The following is a 21570-nucleotide window of genomic DNA, read 5'->3' as shown; positions in this document are numbered from 1 at the left end:
ATTGTTATTGTCCAACTGTCATCGCTTAATTGCCCTCATCTAACCAGCATAACCACCACCACTTCATTCTCCACGCTCATATGCAAATCATGAACTATACTCTCTTGTCTTCACCCTTGTTGCATATACTTGAACATTCGGCTAAGCCAATAGTGGCACAAGCTCCTGGTACTCCCACTGTAGCTCTGCTCATATTTAAGTTTAACTTAAATGTATATTTCTTATTGTACTCAACATAGATAGTAATGTCATACTCATACTCAAAATATTTGATCACATTTGTTTTCCAACATGGCTACATATGGGTCAAAAAGGTTCGACGGGCTAGCTTTAAGTCTGATCCGAAATTGGCCCAATCCGAATTTGGTCAACTTGAACCCGACACGTTAATCCTTTTTTGTTAAAAAAATTATAACTTACTAACATTAAAATTTATGATATTTAATAAAAAATAATAACATTATACATACATATAAAAAAATTAAGAAAAAAATATAAGTTAAATGAAATAGGTTTGCAAGTTAATTCAAATCCGACCTATTTAATAAACGGATAAAAAAACTCATTTAGAACTCGGATCGGATCGATCCGAACCATTTTAAAATTTTAGGATTAGCATTGGGTCTATGGATAGAACAATTATTACGTCCTCCAACCAGACGTAGAGGAACGTCCGGTTGGAGGCCAAATCGCGCCAAAAAAATGAGAAATATCGAGCAATATCAAACAATAACGAGGAATATCATCACGTGAAGACCCAATACCGAGTTATACCAAGCTATACCGAGTAATACCGAGTTATACGAAAGTTGTACCGAGTTTTTTCCAGAAAAAACCCGGTACAACTCGGTATTGCTCGGTATAGCTCGGTATAACTCGGTATTGATCTTCACAGAATGATATTCCTCGTTATTATTAAATAATACCTAGTAATACCGAGCAAATACTGAATTTTTTGACGGGCACAGGACCTAATAAAAGCCTATGGATACCCTAACCACATAACAAATCATTTAACGACTGTTAAGCTTGACCGTTATTGTCGTTATCCAGCTGCACCCTCGACGTCCTCGTGACCGTCCGTCCTCTCCCCTGCAACATGTCGTCTAAAAAAAGCTGCTAAGTCAGTACAAATTTTCAAAACCCCCTTGCTAATGTTAAAATAAGAAAACAAACCCCGACTTTTTTACTAAAATTATATGTAAAGTTCAAACTTCAAATCCTGGACCGCAACCCCCTCAGCCTACTATAAAAGCACTTTTCTTCTATCGCTCTGAATTGCAGCAGAAGGTTTCCATGCTCCCAATTCCCACTTGGAATTCCTTGATCTGCTCTCCGTTTCATGAGCTGCTCCTACTTTTCTTCTCCGATCTCACATCATGAAGTGCTTCCACTTTCCGAGCGCAGAAGTATCGGGCGAGAAGGGGCTCGCGGGCGGCGGAGAAGGGATGGGGAGCTGGGCGGCTAAGGTCCCGTGGGCCCGGTCGTTGAGCGTCGCATCCAGCTCCTCGGAAGCAAGGAGGTCGGGTTTCGAGTTCAGCTCAAGCGAGGAAACGTGGAGGGTGGAGAGGAGGCCGGAAGGGCTGAGGGCATTTGGTTTTGAGGAGCTGAAAGCAGCTACAAGGGGATTCAGCCGAGCGATGATGATCGGGGAGGGAGGATTTGGGTGCGTGTACAGAGGAGTGATCAGCGTTTCAGGGGACGAGGAAGGTGATGGTGGCGTTAAGACCATGGATGTCGCCGTGAAGCAGCACAACAAGTACGGATCGCAGGCAAGATGTGAACTTTTTGTTTTGTTTTTTTCTTGATCCGTGATTTTTTTTCTCTAATACTTTTTCGTGATGTTTTCTGTGTGAACGATTTGATTTCGAAGTAGTAGCTTGATGTTGAAATGCTAGACTGTTTGAGCTAGATCTGGCACTTAGGGGCTGTTTAGATACAGGATTTATGCAGGATTTGAGCAGGATTTATGCTAAATCTTGCCAAACAGGATTTAGGGAACTGGTAAATCTCACAGCGAGTAAATCCGGGAGGCCGGCGGATTTACGGGATTTGGCCGAAGAAGAAGCGCGCGAAAGGAAGAAAGATGGCTACCTTTGCAACGAGCAAGAGCAAGCTCCCGTCGTTGTCGTTACTTCCGATCGAACAGAGTGGAGGTGTGACTTCGGATTCGACAGGAAGGAACGTCGTCGGAGGCGAATAAAAGTATTTAGCGACTCGTTCAAAACTACCTGTCAGGCGAACCAGACGAAGTGTAATAGCAACGAACAGCCGGAGAAGAGGGAAGGCAAACACCGGCTATAGGAAGGCAGTGATGAACTTGCCAAAAACATAGGTATAAATTAATTTAGTTTAACTAGTTTAATTAAAATTAATTAAGAATATAATGTAATTAATAATTAATTAATTAATTAGATTAATCGATAATTAATTTAAATTCTACTTATATCATTTATAATGATTAGTTAGTAATGATAATTGATATATAATAAAAAAGTTATTTTGATCCGGAACGAATCTCGAGGCAAAATCAAGTTGGAAACTTCCAAAATTAAATATGGAGCCATCCGAACTTCGATTTCATCAAACTTACAGTCAAATTGAACGTCTCAGAAATATGAACTCAACAACATCAAATTCAACTCAATCCGAGCCCAAATTAGTCCAAATTGAAGAACCAAAACACATTTGAAAAATTTAAACCATAAATTGGATAATCAAATAATTTCCAAACGTGACATGCTTATGCTCGAATCAATCGGTTCGATGAGACGAATCCAACAAGCCCAAGATCGTCAAATTCTAACATCACTAAAGCATTCAAATTTTCAATAAACGGTCCACAATCAAAGGAGTTGATATCGACCGTCCATTAAAACCACTCCCAACTTACTATTGATCTCTCTCATATTTTGCCACTCTCAGAAAATTATAAATAGACATTTTATATCTCATGAAAAAGGGATCCAAGCTAGGAAGAGAATGAAGAAGAGAAACTAAACTTCTCTTTCCACCAGACTCCTCGATCATTGCCGGACTTCCACCCGGCCAGCTTACGCCGAACTTCCGCCCAGCCAGTAACTGTCGCCGGACTTCTGCCCGACCGCCGACTAACGCCAAACTTCCGCCCAGCCACCTACTGTCGTTGAACTTCCGCTCGATCACCGAATGATGTCAGACTTCCACCCGGCTTCCAATTATTGTTGAAATTCCACCAGACAACCGTCTTTGTGACCACTGTCGCCCGCCGACTACAGTCCTTCCTACCTCCATCGCCAGACAATAGCTTTTCTAACCACTTTCGCCCTCCGACTACGATCCTTCTGATCTCCATCGCAATACAACAACCTTTCTGATCAATATCGCCCGCTGATTCCGATCCTTCCGACCTCCCTTGCTAAACTACGGTCCTTTCCTCCTCTATCGCCATACTACGGTCCTTCCGACCTTCGTCACTCTCCGACTACAGTCCTTCCGACCTCCGTCGCCAGACAACAGCCTTTCTGACCATTGTCACCCGCCGACTACGATCCTAAAAACCTCTGTCGCTAGATAACGGTCTTTCTGACTATTATGGTCTGCCGACTACGGTCCTTCCGACTTCTGCCGCTAGACTATGGTCGTTCCGACCTCCATCGTCAGACTACGGTCCTTTTATCCTTCGTCGCCTACCGACTACTGTCTGTCGTCAGACAACAGTCTTTCTAACCACGGTTCTTCCAACCTCCATCGCCTGACAACTATCTTTTCGACTTCCGTCACCCGCTAATTATAATCCTTCTTACTACCGTCACCTGAATACGGTCTTTCCGACCTCTATCGCTAGCCGACTATGGTCCTGTCGACCAAAAGAACTTAGCAATTTTGATTTTTCCAATTTACACCATGTAATGCACTCTGTATGATGTATATTTGATACATCAAACCAAGGTGTTCTCCCCAAGGAAGGCCCTCATTTGTAATTGATTGTAAACACTAGTGGCCTTCATTCAAACTGGGTTAGACCCCATGATGTTTCCGTCTTTTCAAGGGTTTTCCACGTAAAAAACTTAATTGTTTCTTATAACCGTTACACCATCTCTTTTATCTGATTGTGTGCTGGAAATTCGTACAAAACTAAGACATTAAACTTTATATTTCTTTATCGTCGTGAATATTCCAGGACGCAACAATAATTAATAATTAGTTCATACATAATTGAAATAATAATTAGAATTAAAATTAATAAATTCTTTCATAATTAAATTATTTTCTAATTATATTATTTGTGTAATTATAATTTATTGACAATAATTAAAATTAGAATTAATAAGCAATTTGTACTTAAAATATAAATTAAAATTAAAATACATATTAAATTAAATTTTTTAATGAACTAATCTCCTTATCCGTTCTATAAAATTTAACAGAATTTAACATTTATGTTTTCAAAAAATTTTCAGGATTTAACTTTAGCGGGATTTAATAAATCCAAATTTCCAGGATTTACTAAAATCCTACTTTTTGCCAAAAAAAACCCCTTAAGATGATGGCTGTGGTCCTGGATGAAAGAGATAAAAAAGAGGGACTTGCTGCGTGCCTTAAGTTTAAGTATACTCGATTCAATTACAAACAGATGAAGGCCTAGAAGCAACTCGAACTCTCCTTCTATCCTGGAGCTAATCAGACTATCACAGTTGAGACTCGAAGAAGCAAGGATCACCTTGAAAAATAATTGAGCCACTAGAGGGGCAGTTGAGTAAGATAAAAGTATATTGTTAAATGTTCCATCTCCTTTTCGGTGGTTCAAGTTCTACTATTTATTGGCTCTTATAGAGGTTAATCTAGCCCTTCTACTATCCATACCAACCTGAGCTTATCTTCATCCTTGATGTAGCCCTGCAATTAAAGTTAGTCTTCGCTCAAGTGCTTACCTTTTTTTGAGAATTCGAAAGAGCCTAATTGTTTGTAGATGATGGAAGATGAAGAGATGGAAAGAGAAGAAGAATAAAATAAAATTGAAACTCGCCACAGTTTCAAGAGGGAGGATCAACCACAAAGATTCACCAAAGATTGCATACAAGCAAAGTTTTATTAACTATTCAATAAGCATTGAAGGATAGTACATCACTTGTTTATAAAGCAAAAGAAAAATAGATAACTTCAGTTTTTAAATCACAAGTACAGTTGAAATCTTCTGGTCTTTTTTTTTTATGGATTTGAACTTGATTAGTTGGAGAAGTCTTAAATTGTTCTTTGAATGGCGCCACCATTTAAATTTAAACTTGCATAGGCAGAGCACTCGGAGTTTTGGATAAGGATCTTAACCAAACTTATCCCAACTATTTTCCAACCAACTACCAAGAAAGTTTAACTAACTTTTAACCACTCTCCAACTATCTTTCCAACTAAAATTTGAAATTTAAAAATACAAAAATCATGTAAGGTGTTGGGACTTTATTTATGAACTGCTTCAAGTACTGCTTCATAAACAGCAAAATTTTGATCCCTTTGTCTTCATCTTGCCATACCACTATCTCTACCATAAATTTGCCTAAACTGGAATTCGGATGGCTTTGTTTTAGTACTTTTTGGATCTAAGTTTGAGTGAAATTTCATGCTTCATCTAACATTGCAAACCATATCAACAATATATTATTCATATGTTACTATTTATTAGACTAACTAGACATCTACATTGTCCAAAAACTATCATTGGATGACATTTCACAAAATATTAGCTACAGGTAACGATGGTTTCTACAGTCAAAGGTTTTGATTATAATTTACTGTTTCACTTCTAGTTTAGGGACATAGAGAATGGGTTACAGAAGTCAACTATTTGGGTGTTGTCAAGCATCAAAATCTTGTAAAATTAGTTGGCTATTGTGCTGAAGATAATGAGAGAGGGATTCAAAGGCTCCTGGTTTATGAACTAATGCTCAACAAGAGCTTGGATGATCACTTATTGGCACGAGTTCCATCAAAACTCTCCTGGGGGTTGAGATTAAAAATTGCCCAGGATGCTGCACGGGGCTTAGCATATCTTCATGAAGAAATGGATTTCCAGGTAATTTGTTATTAAATTGCTCCTCTTAGCATAAAACAAAAACGCCAACAATATTTCCAAATGCTAAAATGTCCTTTCTATTATTTCTGCAGTTAATATTTCGAGATTTTAAGTCTTCAAATATTCTGCTAGATGAATATTTCAATGCAAAGCTCTCGGATTTTGGACTTGCTAGACATGGACCGTTAGAAGGATTTTGTCATGTCTCCACCTCAGTAAGATTCAAATCAACTACTTAGTTTTTACTATCTCAATGTTACATTTTTCTCATTCTTTTTCTAGATGATACAGTTTTTCTTAAGCATACCCACCCCATTAAAGTGGTAGTCTTATCAAGGAAATAAATGCTTTAAGAAAAATGTTCCCTTTTGTCTCAGCAATAATTTTCATTTGTCAAAAATACATTTTTCTTGGTCCTTCCCTCCCAAGATGATGCTGGCTTTCTTATGCAGACCTGGCCGATTAAACTGTGTACTTCCGAAGAAAACACATGTTGTAGGAAATTTTTCACTTTTTGTTTCATCACTGATTTTCATTTTTTTTACTTAGCCATAATAGAAAGTAATTTATGAACAATAGAAGATGATTTATTTATTAATTTAGATCCATAACTTGATATTGTATGCTTCTTTTGTTTAACTAAAGAGCTATCGTAATCGCAACTTCAGCAACACTCTTTTGCTTCTTGATGTTACAAAAAACTCCCATGTTGTACAAACTTGAGCTCTACTGTTAGGAAATACTTGGAGTTCATAAGTAAAACCTAACGATCTTGACAAAAACAGTGAGAATTATCCACAAATTCAAATGTAAAATTAAAAGAACAGTAGTTTTTTATTGGAACAATCAAACTAACTAAAGAAAATAGCAAGATACAATTGATTCTCAATTCAAGAGAATGATCTCTCTCTCAATCTTTAGACGCCGCTAGAGCTCAAGTCTCCAAACCCCAAGGACGAAATCAGCCACAATAATTTGCATGCCCTAACCCTAAACATCTCTTCCTATTTAAATCAAATACTAACTGCCTTCAGCACTCCTATTTCTTTTGCAGGTCGTGGGAACCGTAGGATATGCAGCACCTGAATATGTCCAGATGGGAAAGCTGACATCAAAGAGTGATGTTTGGAGCTATGGAGTAGTACTTTATGAGATCATCACCGGAAGAAGGTCCATTGACAGAAACCTTCCAAGAAATGAGCAGAAACTCTTAGATTGGGTGAAACCCTATTCTACCGACCCCAAGAAATTTCACATTATAATCGATCCTAAACTTAAAGGCAACTACTCAGCAAAATCAGTTCAGAAGCTGATTGCTTTGGCAAACAAATGCTTAATGAAGCGACCGAAGGACCGTCCTCCAATGAGCAAAGTCGTTCAGATTCTTGATGAGATCATTGAGATGCCAAATGAAGAATCTGCATCATCAGATGTAGGAGGGGACTGTGATGATGAAGGGAAGATTCCAGTTATAGATAGCATTAGAAATCGCATAAGAGTTTTTGATTTCAAGGATTTTGCCAGTATCAGGAACAGAACTATGGGGAGGTTGGATTGGAAGGCTTTAGCTCCAGGACCTGTAATGGAACTTGCAAGAGCATGGGGATAGCTTTGTAAGAGTAACTTTGTTTCCACAGAAGAGAAGAGAGCCCAATGTTGTAAACCTTGTTGGATGAGTTCCAAATTATAGTATGTTTGTTCATAGTCTTCTTCTTCACAGTTTTTTGAAATTCATCAAATCAATCAATCTAATCATTTTAAACATAAGATCCAACAAGTCATCATTGGTCACAGCTATGACATCAATTAAACACCTTTGAATATTACATGTTGGGGTGTAAACGAGTTGAGTCGAGCCGAGTTTAAGTTTTATCGAGCTCGGCTCGTCAGTTGTAAGCGAGCTCAAACCAAATGGAACTGACCAAATAATTAAGAATGATGGGCAAATATCTAAAAATGAATAAAAAGCTCAGCTCTTATTAAACTTTCAACATGAAACCATTTTCCACACCCTGTCAATTCACAGAAAATTTAAAGAACATTCAACCAAGAATTTAAATTCACAAAAGCATCAGGAGCTAAGCTGCTCAAAACTGTCTGCAAGGTGAAATACCCTGACAAGAACAGTAATGCATAACAAAATATACAAAAAATGTAACAAATATGCAGGTAGTAGTTAAACCTACATGCCTCAAGAGTGTCAAAAACTCTTCATAGATAACAAACAATCAAAACATGCATAACTTCTCCTACTTAGGCAGCAATGGAATCCAAAGGTCTTGGATATCCCTTCAAACTTCCACCTTCCATGCTTTTCCGTTGAGGCACCTGAGCTCCACGACCAAAACTTTGAGTGTGCAGAGTCTTCTCAGCTTGATTTTTCCTCTCTGAATCCTTTGTAGACTGAACTTGCTCAAGCACAGACACCACCGCATCCATAGTCGGCCTAAGTCTTGCCTCAGCTGATAAGCACTGGAGTGCAAGGGAGGCTGTTTTTTGGGCTCCGGCAAGCGAGTACTGCCCCTCGAGCTTGCTGTCCAAGATGCGGAAGATCTTGCGCTTGCTCGCGAGATAGGGCTTCGACCATTCAACAAGATTGTGCTCCCCTGATGGTAGGTTCTTGTCCAGCGCACGCCTACCTGATAACATCTCTAGGAGGACAACACCGAAGCTATATACATCGCTCCTCGCAGTCAAGTGACCTAACAACACAAAAATAAGGTCATTTGATCATCATCATTATTAACCTTATCATACTTATTTTGGGGCTATTAGGCCTTATCCAACCGAACTCCAAACGCGTGAATAGCGTGTCGCTCGCGAGCTCCAGCCGAATGGTAAAACTTCTGGTATTTGGTTGCAGGTGAACAGTGCGACACCAATATTGGCGTTGCACTGTTCACCTGCGTTATTTTTCTGTCTCTAGTGGATTTGCCAAAGAGACACGCGAAAGAGGAGAAAGACGGTAACCTTCTGCGAAGGGCTTCAAATGGAGTTCGATTGGAGATGAATCATGCCATTTTTTAATTTCACTTCATTTTGGAGTGAAAAAGGAGATTTTTTGGTTGGAGCTGCCCTTATGAGCTTTTCTCCATGAATTCTTATCTCACAGTTCATGGTTGATGTATTTCTAAATTTTCACTTTGCTTAATAATGCACTTATTGCATGCAGACATTAGTTAGCAGATCAATAATGAACTGGGACCCAGAAAAAGGAATCTTCTTAGAATACTTGTCAACCATGATAAGATTTAAATGGCAAAGCACCTCAGCAAGGAGAATGGAATAAGTTATTGGAAAAAATAGTCATTGAAGTCAAGCTTTGAATCAGTTGATGAGGAAGGTCCACAAATGTAATTATATTTCATCTAGAACATGTTGAACTTTTTATATCAAGTAGGCCATAGATTGACAAAGATGCATGTAATGAAAAACAAAAATGAACCACAAAAGGCCTGCCAACAATTGGATTTGTCTTAATGGTTAATAGTGGATGCACTAATAGTATCTACAAATGGAATATCTAATAGAGAAGACAAGGTAAAAACTTACCAGTTGCAAGGTATTCAGGAGCTGCATATCCATATGTTCCCATGACTCTGGTAGATACATGACTCTTATCACCAGTAGGTCCATTTTTCGCCAATCCGAAGTCAGAAAGCTTTGCATTGTAATTCTGTAAGCAAGGATATTGTCAAAAATTAGCAACGATGGCGACATCACTGGCATGAAAGAAAGGTAGAAATTTGGCTAATAACTCCACATACTGAATCAAGAAGTATATTAGAAGTCTTAAAATCACGATAAATGACGCTTATTTCGGCGCCGTGAAGAAATGCCAGTCCTCGAGCAGCCCCAAGTGCAATCTTCATTCGAAGTTTCCATGAAAGTGGTTGAAAGCATGATCCTCCTGCTCCAACATTGTAAGTAATTTAGTAATCACATATTCTGGATGATTTATGAGCTCTCTCAAAAGAGAGCAATTATTCTGTGCAAACACCGGATGGTTCTCCCATCCGGTTACGCGCTCGGTACCGCTCAGAGCGATACCGAGCGCGATACATTTTTAAGGCGACATGGTGCATTTTTATTGGTCTCCGGACGAACCCGGATGCTGCACGTAATAATTTTTCCTCAAAAGAATTATCTTATTTATTAACAAAAGAATCAAGCACTACATATTTTCATCATATCCAATCAAGAAAAAACCATTCATCCATTAGGAAATCAAAGAAAAAAAATCATGAATGACAACCATAAATAGCTTACTTCTAAACAGATGGTTCTCAAGACTCCCTCTTTGCAAAAATTCATAGGCCAGAAGGCGATGGTCATCCTCTAGACAGTAGCCAATCAGCTTGACAAGGTTAGGGTGATGAAGCTGGCCTAAATAATTGACTTCTGCCTGCAAATTTTTTTTTTAAAAGTAAATTTTAAGATCAGATAATCAAAGGGATAATAGGAGATTAGAATATTCAAATAAATGAAAGGCTTACGAGCTGTTTGGTTACAACTAGGATTTAGTAAATCCAGTTTTAATGATAAATATTAAGAGGATTAAAACCTGAAAACTGTTTGTCAATACAATTGTTAAATCTTGCTAAATTTTGATAAATTGTTTGCCTGTTTTTTTTTAAATTCAAGCTCAGAGAGAGAGAGAGAGAGAGAGAGAGAGAGAGAGAGCATGTAAATGGTAGGATTCAACAAATCCTGGTTATCAAACTAGTAGAATTTAAAGCCCAAAAAATATGTTTGATAGGATTTCAGCTAAATCTTGGTTAAATTACACCTAAAATAGAAAACCAAACAGCCCCTAAAAATAATATTGATCATGAATTGCAGCAAACTATCAAATAATTGCATCAAACTACTTACCAGCCATTCTCTATGACCCTGGAAACCTTCCGGGTTGAGCCTCTTTACAGCAATAACCATACCAGAGCCTGCTTTCGCCGGCGCAAGGGTCTGTTCATCAATCCAGCCCTTAAAAACAGAACCAAAACCACCTTCTCCCAATACACTGTCAGGCCGGAAATTTCTGGTTGCGCATTTGAGCTCAGTAAAGGTGAAACTTTTCACATTTGCTAGCTGCAGGATCTCTCCCTCGCTACGATGGGTTAAGGAAAAAGAAGCTGAAGAAACATAACTGCTTCCACGACTTAATCTACTAACATCCTTGCTTCTAGTCTTCGAGTTAGACCCTGCGCGCATCAGAATAATCGTAAGTTTCTAAGTAAAAATAGAGAGAAAAAGAAAAGCATCATTTTTAATGTTTTAGATATCCACCTGATGAAGGGACGCTGAATGCGGGGTTCACAGCCTTGCTATTTGGGCTCCAGCAGATTCCCATCTTAAAACCAGTATGTGCTCACTTTCTCCTCTCCACTAATACCCCTTCTCCCAAGCTAAACCCCACAGTAGCACATTATAGTGTCTTCAATGCACAGCGGAGGAGCCGAACGCGTACGCAAAGCAACTAGCAAGCAATTAGATCCTCGCGGCCATCAATTCCGTCAAAGAACTGAGCTCCTACTAAAACCCCAGCTGATCATTCAGATAAGAAATCAAACGCAGCCCGAATCCGTTAACAAATTATCCAGAACCACGCCTTGTCGCGATCCTTATCTCAAGAAGGAAAAAGAGAGAAAGACCAAATCGCAAATGGGTAGCAAGAGTAAAAGACTCTCTCTAGGGTAATAGAGCTTCCCTGCTCCAGCTCCGGTTCACTTTCTTCTCCGAATCACACTCCTATAGGGTCGAAGAGTTCACCGCTTCGATTCTTCCCTCCGCTTGCTGTCTCTCGCTGTGAAGCTCAAAAAACGAAGAAGAAAGGGGACATTAATGGCTGGCGCTTCCACCAACGGCCAAACTCCGTTCGAGATTTTTATTTTTATTTTTTATAAAATAGTTGGTCGGGTTTTTTAAGCTTAGCGGCGCTTCGTCAATGAATCGGCGCCGTCCGATCGGGGCGTATGGACCACGAATTTGAACCGTGCACGGGGACCACATGGTGGGGCCCTTCGTGGCTGCTAATTGGTGCAGTACGCAGAGAGAGGACCGTGGGGGTCAGGTCGGCCGGGCTATTGAACCGGATGGGGGCGGTTCGTTTTGGAGACGTCAGAGTGGCGTGGCTGCGGGGTTAAGTGACGGAATTCATGGGAAAGGGGCGAAGCCCGGCGCCGTGCGGGCGCCGCCCACGGGGCGGTTTGCGTGTTGCTTTAAAAAAAAACAAGAAGAAAAGGTGAAAAGCTTTTTCAGCCGGGCGGGCCACGTTGGTAAATAATTATAGAAAATTTATAAATATTGCTTCATTATAATCCTTTGTCCCACTACATGGGATTCGCTACATGAATCTTTTTCAACATTATGTCTAGGGGTGTCAATTCGGGTCAACAGGTCGGGTTCGGGTGAACTGACCCGGCACTATTCGGGTCAACCCGAATCTGACCCGTTTTTAAAAATGGGTCAGGTTTCCGAACCCGAACCCGACCTGATTCGGGTCTGGGTCAACCCGACCCGACATGAATGACCCAGGTTTGAACCAAAATTGCTAGTTTTTGGGTCAAAAATAGGGTTAATCTCGGGTTTTCGAGTCAAAACGGGTCAATCTAGGGTTTTCGGGTCAAAATGAGTTTTCGTGTCACTTTTGGGTCAATTTGCGGGTTGCTGGGTCAACCAAACCCGATTTTTAAAACGGGTTGATTTGTTGAACCCGAACCCGACCCGTTTCAAATTCACCCAAACCCGGATTTTTCTGGGTCGGGTTCGTGTTGTGTCAAAAATTGACACCCCTAATTATGTCCTATCAAAAGTCAAATTTTTATTTAAATCTAATAAAGGAAGATCATTTTTAATATTTTCTAATCAAGTCTTTTTACATTTATCTCTATATTTTTTAATATAAGTAAAATCTAATGCCTCGACTTTCCTAACTGAATTATACTTCTAATTTTAATTTATATGATATAAAATTTAGTTCATATTTGAATAGTTTTAGACCTGTTTCAAACATGCTTCACACTTGCTCTAAACTCAATTAGAACCTAATTTGAATCTCATTCGAACCCAACGTTCGAAACAAGATGCGTCTACTTTTGATGAAAGTCATCCCAAATGAAATTAGCTTTCTTACAGCTTCTGAAAGCAGCTTTCTAAGTTGTTTTAAAAAGTAGTGCGATAATTATCCCAAACAAAATCTTAGTCATCTCACTGGTAGTACATAAATTACTTCCATCCAATGATGCCTTAAAAATATATATATTTTTTAAAAGGACCTATCTAAAAATCAATATCTAACTCTATTAAAAGAGATTTTGTTTTATAACTATAAATAAATTTTTAATACAAAAATAAATGAAATATTTACTTGTGATTTGAAGATTGACTTATGCACATGAATAATTGAAAATTGAGTACAACATGATTGCACTTTTCCACATTAATACAAAAGGAGGGATTTATATATTTATCATTTAAGTTTTTTTAACATTTATTTACTTAATATTTAAATCATATTAAAAATAAAAGAAAAATCACAAGATATTTTTATTATAATTTTATTACAATGAACTTTAAAAAATAATTTAAAATATTTTTATTATATTTAAATAACTTAAAATCATGTCATTTTGATTTGTAAACAAAAGAAAATAAAAAAAACATTCAATATAAAATCTATGATAAAAAAATAAGTAAAATATTAATATATTTACCTATAATCAACAAAATAATTGCCAAATTTACACATATTACCTAATATATATAATAATCTTACATACAAATTATACTTTTATGAAGATATTTAACATAAAATATTAAGATACAAATTATTTTTTAAAAAAAAATTATATAAAGATAAGGATAAAAATAATCCTCTGCCTTTTTATAAATGAACAAAATGAATCCCGACTATTTTGTTGCATTTTTAAGTAGGGATCTAAATTATCGTACATAATGACTAATTTGATCCCTATTTAAACACGTAAAAGATCAAATTGATATGTTTATACAGTCGGGGACTATTTTGACCTTTCAAAATAAAACTAGGAACCAATTCGGTCCTTTTATGTGTCGAGTATTTTTACACCATGTAAAAATCTATTTTATGTCTCATACTAAACAAAATATTCTTTTTTTATTTGGATATTTAGGGCAGTAAAGACAAACTCACACACACATCACATATGTAAGACTCAAACTCAAATTTTTTTTATTGATAGTCAAAACTCCCAACCAACAGATTAAAATGAGCTGTCTGATCAAAATGTTTTGACTAAAAAAATCACAAAATTACCCTCATAAATTGAATTAAAGCGACCAGCAACACTTGCATTTGAATATTTTTGCCATCTTTTGACCACTGCCTCTCAATAATGGTTTTGTATAATACAGTTAGTCCTCCCAAGTCAAGTAGTCATATCAATTATGAGCTTTTTAAACTAATATTGTTGCATTTGTGACAAATAAAATTTCTTATTTTATTCGATGCAAAAACAATTAAAAAAAAAAACCTTTCAATTAAGGATAAAAGCCCAATAAAAACTTATTATGGATAAAAAATCATTGCCTAACTGTATTTCTTTGGTGATTCAAAATAAGTATATAGTGGAAAATATTTTTATTTAAATATATATATATATATATGTACAAAGGCTATTATTAAATATATTTGCAGCTCTGTCATAATGGGAGCATAATGGGTAAATTAATTTTTTATATTATATTTTATTAGCTTATTCTGTAAGTCAACATATCATGATATTAGCTTATTCTCTAAGTCAACAAATCATGTTTTGAAGGATTACTTGCCAAGAAATTTGAGGATGGTGGGGTTGAAATATGCATTTAATTTATTACTTTGTTATTTATTAACTCTAATGCAATATTTAGGAATCACCGCATCATTTTTGTTGTTGTGTACTATACTATGTACCGAATGACGTGATTCATTCTGATTTGTCTCCGAACAGTCCGATGCCATCACGTAATAATTTCTCCATCATATGACAATAAAATATTTACATAAAAATCGTGTAAAAATTATGATATAAAAATTCAATATATAACAGTGAAGCAACATTGATGGAAATGGTGATATCAATAACATATACTGAAAATAGGGAGAAATTATTACATGTGAAATTCGGACGTAGTTTTTCATCTGAACTCCAATCACATGAAGACAAGTGAATATTCTCTCTTATATACACTCTATATACAAGAGATAAAAATTCAACGGTCTTCATGTGATTGTCCGGACTCCGCCGGTAATAATTTTTTGAAAATATGATATCACAAGACTAGATGTTAGTGAACCTATCTAATATTTTCTGGCAGTATTTTCACAATGTTCCATGTTATAAACTAATGCCTTATATTGCAAGCCAAAACTCAACCCTCAACAGCTATTTAGAAGTAACTTGGATCTAAAAAACCAGGTGAAAACTAGAATGGGCTTCAATTCTTCATCCCAATTATTATTTGCAGCAGAAAAATGCAACAGATCACTGACTAGCATTTGAATTGCTGAAAAAAGAGATGAACAAAGCAGTTTCTTTACAATTGTAAATTTGATCTCCTCCATATGCATACCTTTCTCTTTTTCTATGGAGGATAAATGGACATAAGCCTTCACCAATTTGAATATCTTTTCAGTTAAGTACAAGACATTGCATGCACAAAAAATACTGGAAGGCAGAATTCTGCCATCCAGTTTGTTCTATATTGTTCAACAAATATACATTAAAGGTGCAAAAATCATCAGCGAAAAATGTTGAAAGTTGGGAGGTTTGAAGCTTGTGTGGTCTTCATAATATTGTGATTTGGAGATAGATCCACAGGTATAATAAGTCTCGAAAAAACTTTATAATGCAGAGATAGGAAGACATCATACAACAATTCCTTTTCAAATCTTATTTGGGGGCTTTATGTTACACACTGGTTTGCCTCCATAATTGACTCTGCATCAACTTTATTCAACCTGCAAAGAAAGACATTTAATAAGCAAATCACTTAGCGTCCAACAAACTTGCGTATACTAGACAAAGAAAATCTAGTTCCCTATTGTGACTCTGCTTCCTATTTATGACTCTGCTTCCTATTTAGGGCTGTTTGGTTGTAGTTGGATGAAAAACAAATGTAAAGTAAAATAAATGTAGAATAAATCATTTTTATTCATTTTTTAGGTAAATTAAACTAATCCAGTTTTGAGCGAAAATTGTTTACATCGCAAGCAAGCTTGTTTAATCAGCGCCACCACTATCGCCACCGGCCACCGGCCACCGCTACCTCCACCACTTCTAGCCCTGGAACCCACCGTCGGCCGCCAGGGCCCATCGCCGACCGCCTCCACCCACCTTTATCAGCAGCCATCACTAGTCCTCGCCGGCCGCCCCATTCACTACCGCGGCCACTCACCGCACCCGACAGCCACCACCCTCCAGCGATCACCACAGTTGTCGCCACCCATCGCATGCCACCACCACTACCAAAATGCGTATTAATGAAAGTATAGATTCACATAAAGGGGAAGCATCATATACACAGGTAAAAACATATGAGCAATACCTAAGAAAATTCATTAGATAAATGATTGAAGAGAAACGAATACTATCTAAATGTGTATCAATCAAAAGCATAGATTCACATGAAGGGAAAGCATCAATATACACATCAAAATACATTACAGAAATACCCAAGCAAAATAATCAAACTTCTAAGCAAAAAGAAGAAAACAACGCCCTCAGTTTATTGACAAGAACAAAAAAAAAAATTATCAAGATAAGATTCAAATTAAACTTACAATTTCTGCATTGGATCACATAAAACTTTACGTGAGAAATCTTGCTTTTCAAACCCGCAAGAGTATCCATTGCTTCCTTCCCTATATGCTCAAAAACTGCATATTTGTAGGACTAGAAGAGCTCTTGTTAACTGCCAAGCTTGAAATTTTGGTATTGCTCTCTAAATTTGCTTCTTCCATGGTAAAATCAAGTTGCTTCTCAAGTGATTTGAAAGCTGCCTTTCTCTTGGACCGTAGCTGATATACTGGAGAAAAATTTAAATTCTTTCCATAATCTAATGAACCACCAGAAATGTTAAGAGGACTTGAAAACAATTTTGATAGTTTACTACTTGATCCTTCTTTAGGAGTACAGCTTTCGTGTATTCCGGTTTCATTTGTATGCATAGTTTCAGGAGGAATAGGTATATGCACTTCTCTTCTCCTTTTTATTATGGATGGAGTGTTTGGAAAACTTCTAGCTGCACTTTTTAAGATGGATTCGACACTTGGTTGGCAAGCTTTCAGAATATTCGTAGGTGAAGGGGTTGAAGGACTAATGGGCGAAGAAATAATCACATGATCTGATGTTGGTTGCATTGATCTGTCTCCAAAAAATAGAGACGTAAAGGTAGCAGCACCAAGATCTTCTAATTGAGGTGGCTTATAGCAGAGAGAGCCAATGTTATCAGGAACTGAATAGTGTACAGTTTCCAAAGGTTCCTCATTCCGGTGAACTTCTCCATTTAATCTACAGGAATCTAAACTTGCTGCTGATTCAGATATATTCTGTACATGATTGATTTCGGAGGCCCTTGCTTGGCAATCACGGGCATCAGAATTATCAGATAGTCTTGCTGCTACATCCAATGTGGCATTTAATTCTAAAACTTGTGAAGATAGTGTAGATACCCCATCCTTCTGGCTTTCTGCTTTAGGCGTCTCCAATGGCAGACTACAAGGAATAGTTAAACAATTTTCTAATACAGTCTTGCTACTTATATTGAACTCTTTATCATAGCAAAGAAATAATTGCCTATCACCAGTGTTTGATATGGCTTTGGTAACATTCCGAAAGTTTGTCATGGGTTGGGCAACATTCCGAAAGTTTGTCATGGGTTGGGCAACATTCCGAAAGTTTGTCTCGGTCTTGGCAACGGCCCGAAAGACGGGCTTCTGGACAGGTGGAAATTTACCCGTTTTCACATAGACCTCAGACCTTTTTCTTAAGGAACTGTTCCAGTGATTCTTAATTGAGTTGTCGGATCTAGAAGCAAAAGGGAAAATTAGCTGAGAAAATCAATACAAACTAGGAACTACAGTAACTTCTCAGTCTAGAAGGATGAAGATAACCCCTCCAACTAGATGAATCCAAAGCACAATCAAAATAGCATATTAATCTATGAACCGGCTCTGCTTCTAAATAAAATAAAAGCAAACAGAGACAATTATGTTTCAGGAAGCCCAGGCAACAAAACATAAGATGCATATGTTCCGTGGAAAAAAGGTAGCTTGACTAAGACAAGTAAATGAAAATTATAATGAAAGAAGAAAATGTAAAAAGGTTTCCTTCTTTGGACCCGATTATGTCTGCATCCCACGTAAACCAAGCTCTAACTCAAAAGAAATAGTGCCACCTACAAAGCATGCAATTTTCCGACGTGCGTTTTACCGGCGAAAAAATTTCCGCCGGAAATACTAATTTCCGACAGATTTTAACCATTTTCCAACGAAAATCAGCTGCTTTCCTGTAGTGGCATGCCTTGAAATAGGATAGGCTTGCAAAGCTAAATGATTACATATTAGAAGGATAGTCCAGGGCGGAACCAGCTTCAATTTTCAGGGGGGGCAAATTCAATACAAAAATAATTAAATATTAAAAATAATATAAATATATTAAAAAAGTTGTTTAAAAAAAATTAAGCAATAAAAAAGAAGAAAAAAATTGTGTAATAAAATTGTCATAAAATTATGAAAGAAAATATTAGAACTAAATTTGAAAACATACATAGATATTTTAGGGTATGTATTTATAATTAGCGGTAGATTAAAACTTGTCATCATTAGGATTAGTACAAAAAAGTTTTTTAAGAGGGGCGTTTGGAAAGAATATTGAGCAAATTAAGACAAAAAAAATTTTTAGGGGGGGCAAATGTGATTTTTTAGGAGGGGCAAAAAACATATACTCTAATTTACTCTCCTTAAAAAAATTATTATTTTTTTTTTAGGGGGGCAATGCCCCCCCTCACTTCCAAGTGGCTTCGGCTCCTTGAGGATAGTCCAGAGTTGTGCATCTATTTAAAACAAACGAAGGAGTAAAATATCAGTGTAAGAGGTTGAACCAATCACATCATCAACAACTATCATCCTCCTTAGAACATATTATTTACGTCCTCGACCGGACGCAAAGAGGAACGTCCAGTCGGAAGGCCAAAATCCCGCAAAAAAAATCGAGTCTACCAGCAAATAGCGAGCAAACCAAACAATAACGAGGTAAACCATCATTTTGAAGACCAACATAACCGAGTTTTACCGAGCTTAAACCGAGAGAAATTACCGAGTTATACAAAAGTTTACCGAGTTTGTTCTAGTGAAAAACTCAGGTACAATCGTATTTTTCTCGGTACAGCCGTATTAATGTTGACCTCGATTTTGCCGTACCCGTGGTCAAAGGGTTGACTTTTGGTCAAATTGACCAAAAGCCAACCCCAGACCCTCTCCCCAATGCGGTTCAGTTGAGTCGAGCCGAGTCTGTTGAGCCTGACCTTGGACCCGTGGGTCAAACTCACGGTTGGACCAAAAGGTTGACCACTAGCCTATATTAGAGCCAAATCAAGTTTAGATGCACTTGGACCTTGGCCTTGCCAATCCCTCATCCCCATGGGACCCCCCTGACTGGTTTGACCAAGGCAAAACTGGACTTGGTCAACCATGGCTCTAAATAGGCCTTAATCACCCAATTAAGTGGATTTAAGAGCCTATTTAATGCCCAATCAATGCCCCTTCGTTTTGAATTCAATTCCATGGCCAAAACCGACCTATTTCCCTCCTAATTTGATCATGATTCAATCCAAGCCGTCAATAATAGGGCTAAGAGGTTTAAATAGGAGAATTTTAGTCTAATTTAGGACTTTTGACTCTTGCTCTCTCCCTAGACCTTCATAGGCTCTGAGATCTTGTGAGAGCGCTCCCATAATCCTTCCCCACCTTTCCCACGTCAAATCCCGGCGCCCTAGGCTCGCCGGCGGCGAGAAATCCGGCGAAACCTACGCCAAAGGACTTTGGGGACTCCTACCGCCTGATCGAGGCCTCTTCTGAGCTCGGGGTCAAGAGGAAGATTGTTCGTGCCGGTCCCACGAGTCCAACGAGCCCAAGATCTCCCGAATCCATCGTGTGGATTGAGGTATATCTCAAACCCTAGTTAGAACACTTAGGGTTAATTAGCGTCGTCATTAGCGCGTATTAATTCGAATAAAACATCCCCCATTGATACTCTTCACATATCCCACCTGTGTTTAAAATTTCGTAAAGTTTCATCGAGTATATTGGGAGAACGAAGCCAAAACACCCCTAAGGGTTCGGTCTGGCCGCCTGCATGCGTAGGTTCGAGCTGGGCCATTGGATTCGTGATCTACGGAGCAGATCCCGTCGCGCGGTCTCTCTGTCCGACCGCGGGATTGATTTTTTTTTTTTTTTTACATATCTCCCTAGTACAAATAGAAGTCAAAGGAAAATGTTCTCATCTGGCACTACAACAGAAGAAAGAAAAGAAAAACAAGTGCTAACAAAGAAGCTGGAGTGGCAACTGTCAATTTGGCCTTGGGAGGCCTCCTCTCAACTGCCTCTGAACTCTATACAGCTTACTTAATCATCTGCTAGGTCTTCTTGGAGAGTGCTATCTGCCACTCATCCTCAAAACTCATGGGTAAACTACTAGTAGTGCCCTGAGCATCACTCTGGCTGTCACTGGGGCTGGAGACTAGCTGAACTGTCTGAGAGACCTTGCCCTTGCGCTGCACTAGATCACTATCCTGGAGGCGTATCTGTCCCATGATCATCAGTCTCTCTACTCTGTCCTTGAAGACATAGCAGTCCTCTAACACATGCCCAATATGTCTGTGGTAAGGACAGTGGAGTGGGTGCTCAGTCTGACCCTCCTCCTCCACTCTACTGCTATCAGGGAATACCAAAATATTGTTCTTAGTAAGGAATTTGAAAATCTTCTTTACACTCTCCCTCTTAAAGGGATATTCCATCCTAAGCTTCTCCTGCAGGTACTGCTGACTCTCTAGAGTTCTGCGGGAGGTCCTGGGTTGTCCTGCTGGCTGATCAACTGAGTACGATCTGCTAACTGAGTGTGGCTGACTAGCTGGTCGTGGCTGCTGTGGTGCTGAACTGACTAAGGGCTTCTTGCCCTTATCTGATGGTACCTGAGTACTGTGAACTTCCCCTTTCCTAGGAGGTGCCCCTGAAAACTTCTGCCGCTGAGGTCTGCGCGAGGGCTGACTCTCAGCCTTAGGAGGGACTGCAGCGGGTATGTTGTCCTGCAAACTGGTGACCTTCGTGAGTAGCTTCTGGAAGGTCCTGATGCTGAAACCCTTGAGGTAGGGTGCTATAGAGCCATCTATGTTCTTTAGCAAGATCTCAACTGCATGCTGCTCCTGTAACTGTGGCTCGCACTACAAACTGAGGTTCCTCCATCTGATGATGTAATCTGTGAGACTCTCTCTGGGACGCTGCC

General features: G+C 38.4%; 3 protein-coding genes across 3 annotated transcripts in view; 1 reads left to right on the top strand and 2 right to left on the bottom strand.

Moving 5' to 3' along the window:
- Positions 1-1238: 1238 nt before the first annotated feature.
- Positions 1239-7751, top strand: LOC110097614 (serine/threonine-protein kinase PCRK1). Its single transcript, XM_020824109.2, has 4 exons — positions 1239-1772; positions 5789-6049; positions 6142-6264; positions 7104-7751. The coding sequence occupies exons 1-4, from the start codon at positions 1380-1382 to the stop codon at positions 7656-7658; spliced, it is 1332 nt and encodes a 443-aa protein (XP_020679768.1). The 5' UTR covers positions 1239-1379; the 3' UTR covers positions 7659-7751.
- Positions 7752-8079: 328 nt separating this feature from the next.
- Positions 8080-11923, bottom strand: LOC110097622 (receptor-like cytoplasmic kinase 176). The gene is made up of 6 exons (XM_020824120.2): positions 11336-11923; positions 10925-11250; positions 10319-10454; positions 9817-9959; positions 9602-9725; positions 8080-8751 (listed from the first exon to the last, which is right to left on the bottom strand). Exons 1-6 carry the CDS (start codon positions 11397-11399, stop codon positions 8303-8305), a joined length of 1242 nt encoding a protein of 413 aa, XP_020679779.1. The 5' UTR covers positions 11400-11923; the 3' UTR covers positions 8080-8302.
- Positions 11924-15543: 3620 nt separating this feature from the next.
- The window catches only part of LOC110097606 (transcription factor MYB3R-2), a gene marked incomplete at its 5' end in the record, with an annotated part of 22773 nt that continues 16746 nt past the window's right edge, over positions 15544-21570 (bottom strand). Inside the window, 2 exon segments of the mRNA XM_020824100.2 lie at positions 15544-16028; positions 16851-18096. Of these exon segments, the coding sequence (XP_020679759.1) occupies positions 16932-18096 (1165 nt within the window).

This window comes from Dendrobium catenatum, unplaced genomic scaffold, assembly GCF_001605985.2.
Source record: "Dendrobium catenatum unplaced genomic scaffold, ASM160598v2 fragScaff_scaffold_231, whole genome shotgun sequence".
Taxonomy (NCBI): domain Eukaryota; kingdom Viridiplantae; phylum Streptophyta; class Magnoliopsida; order Asparagales; family Orchidaceae; genus Dendrobium; species Dendrobium catenatum.
The sequence above is the reverse complement of the archived record's forward strand: the minus strand, read 5'-3'. Positions and strand labels throughout refer to the sequence as shown.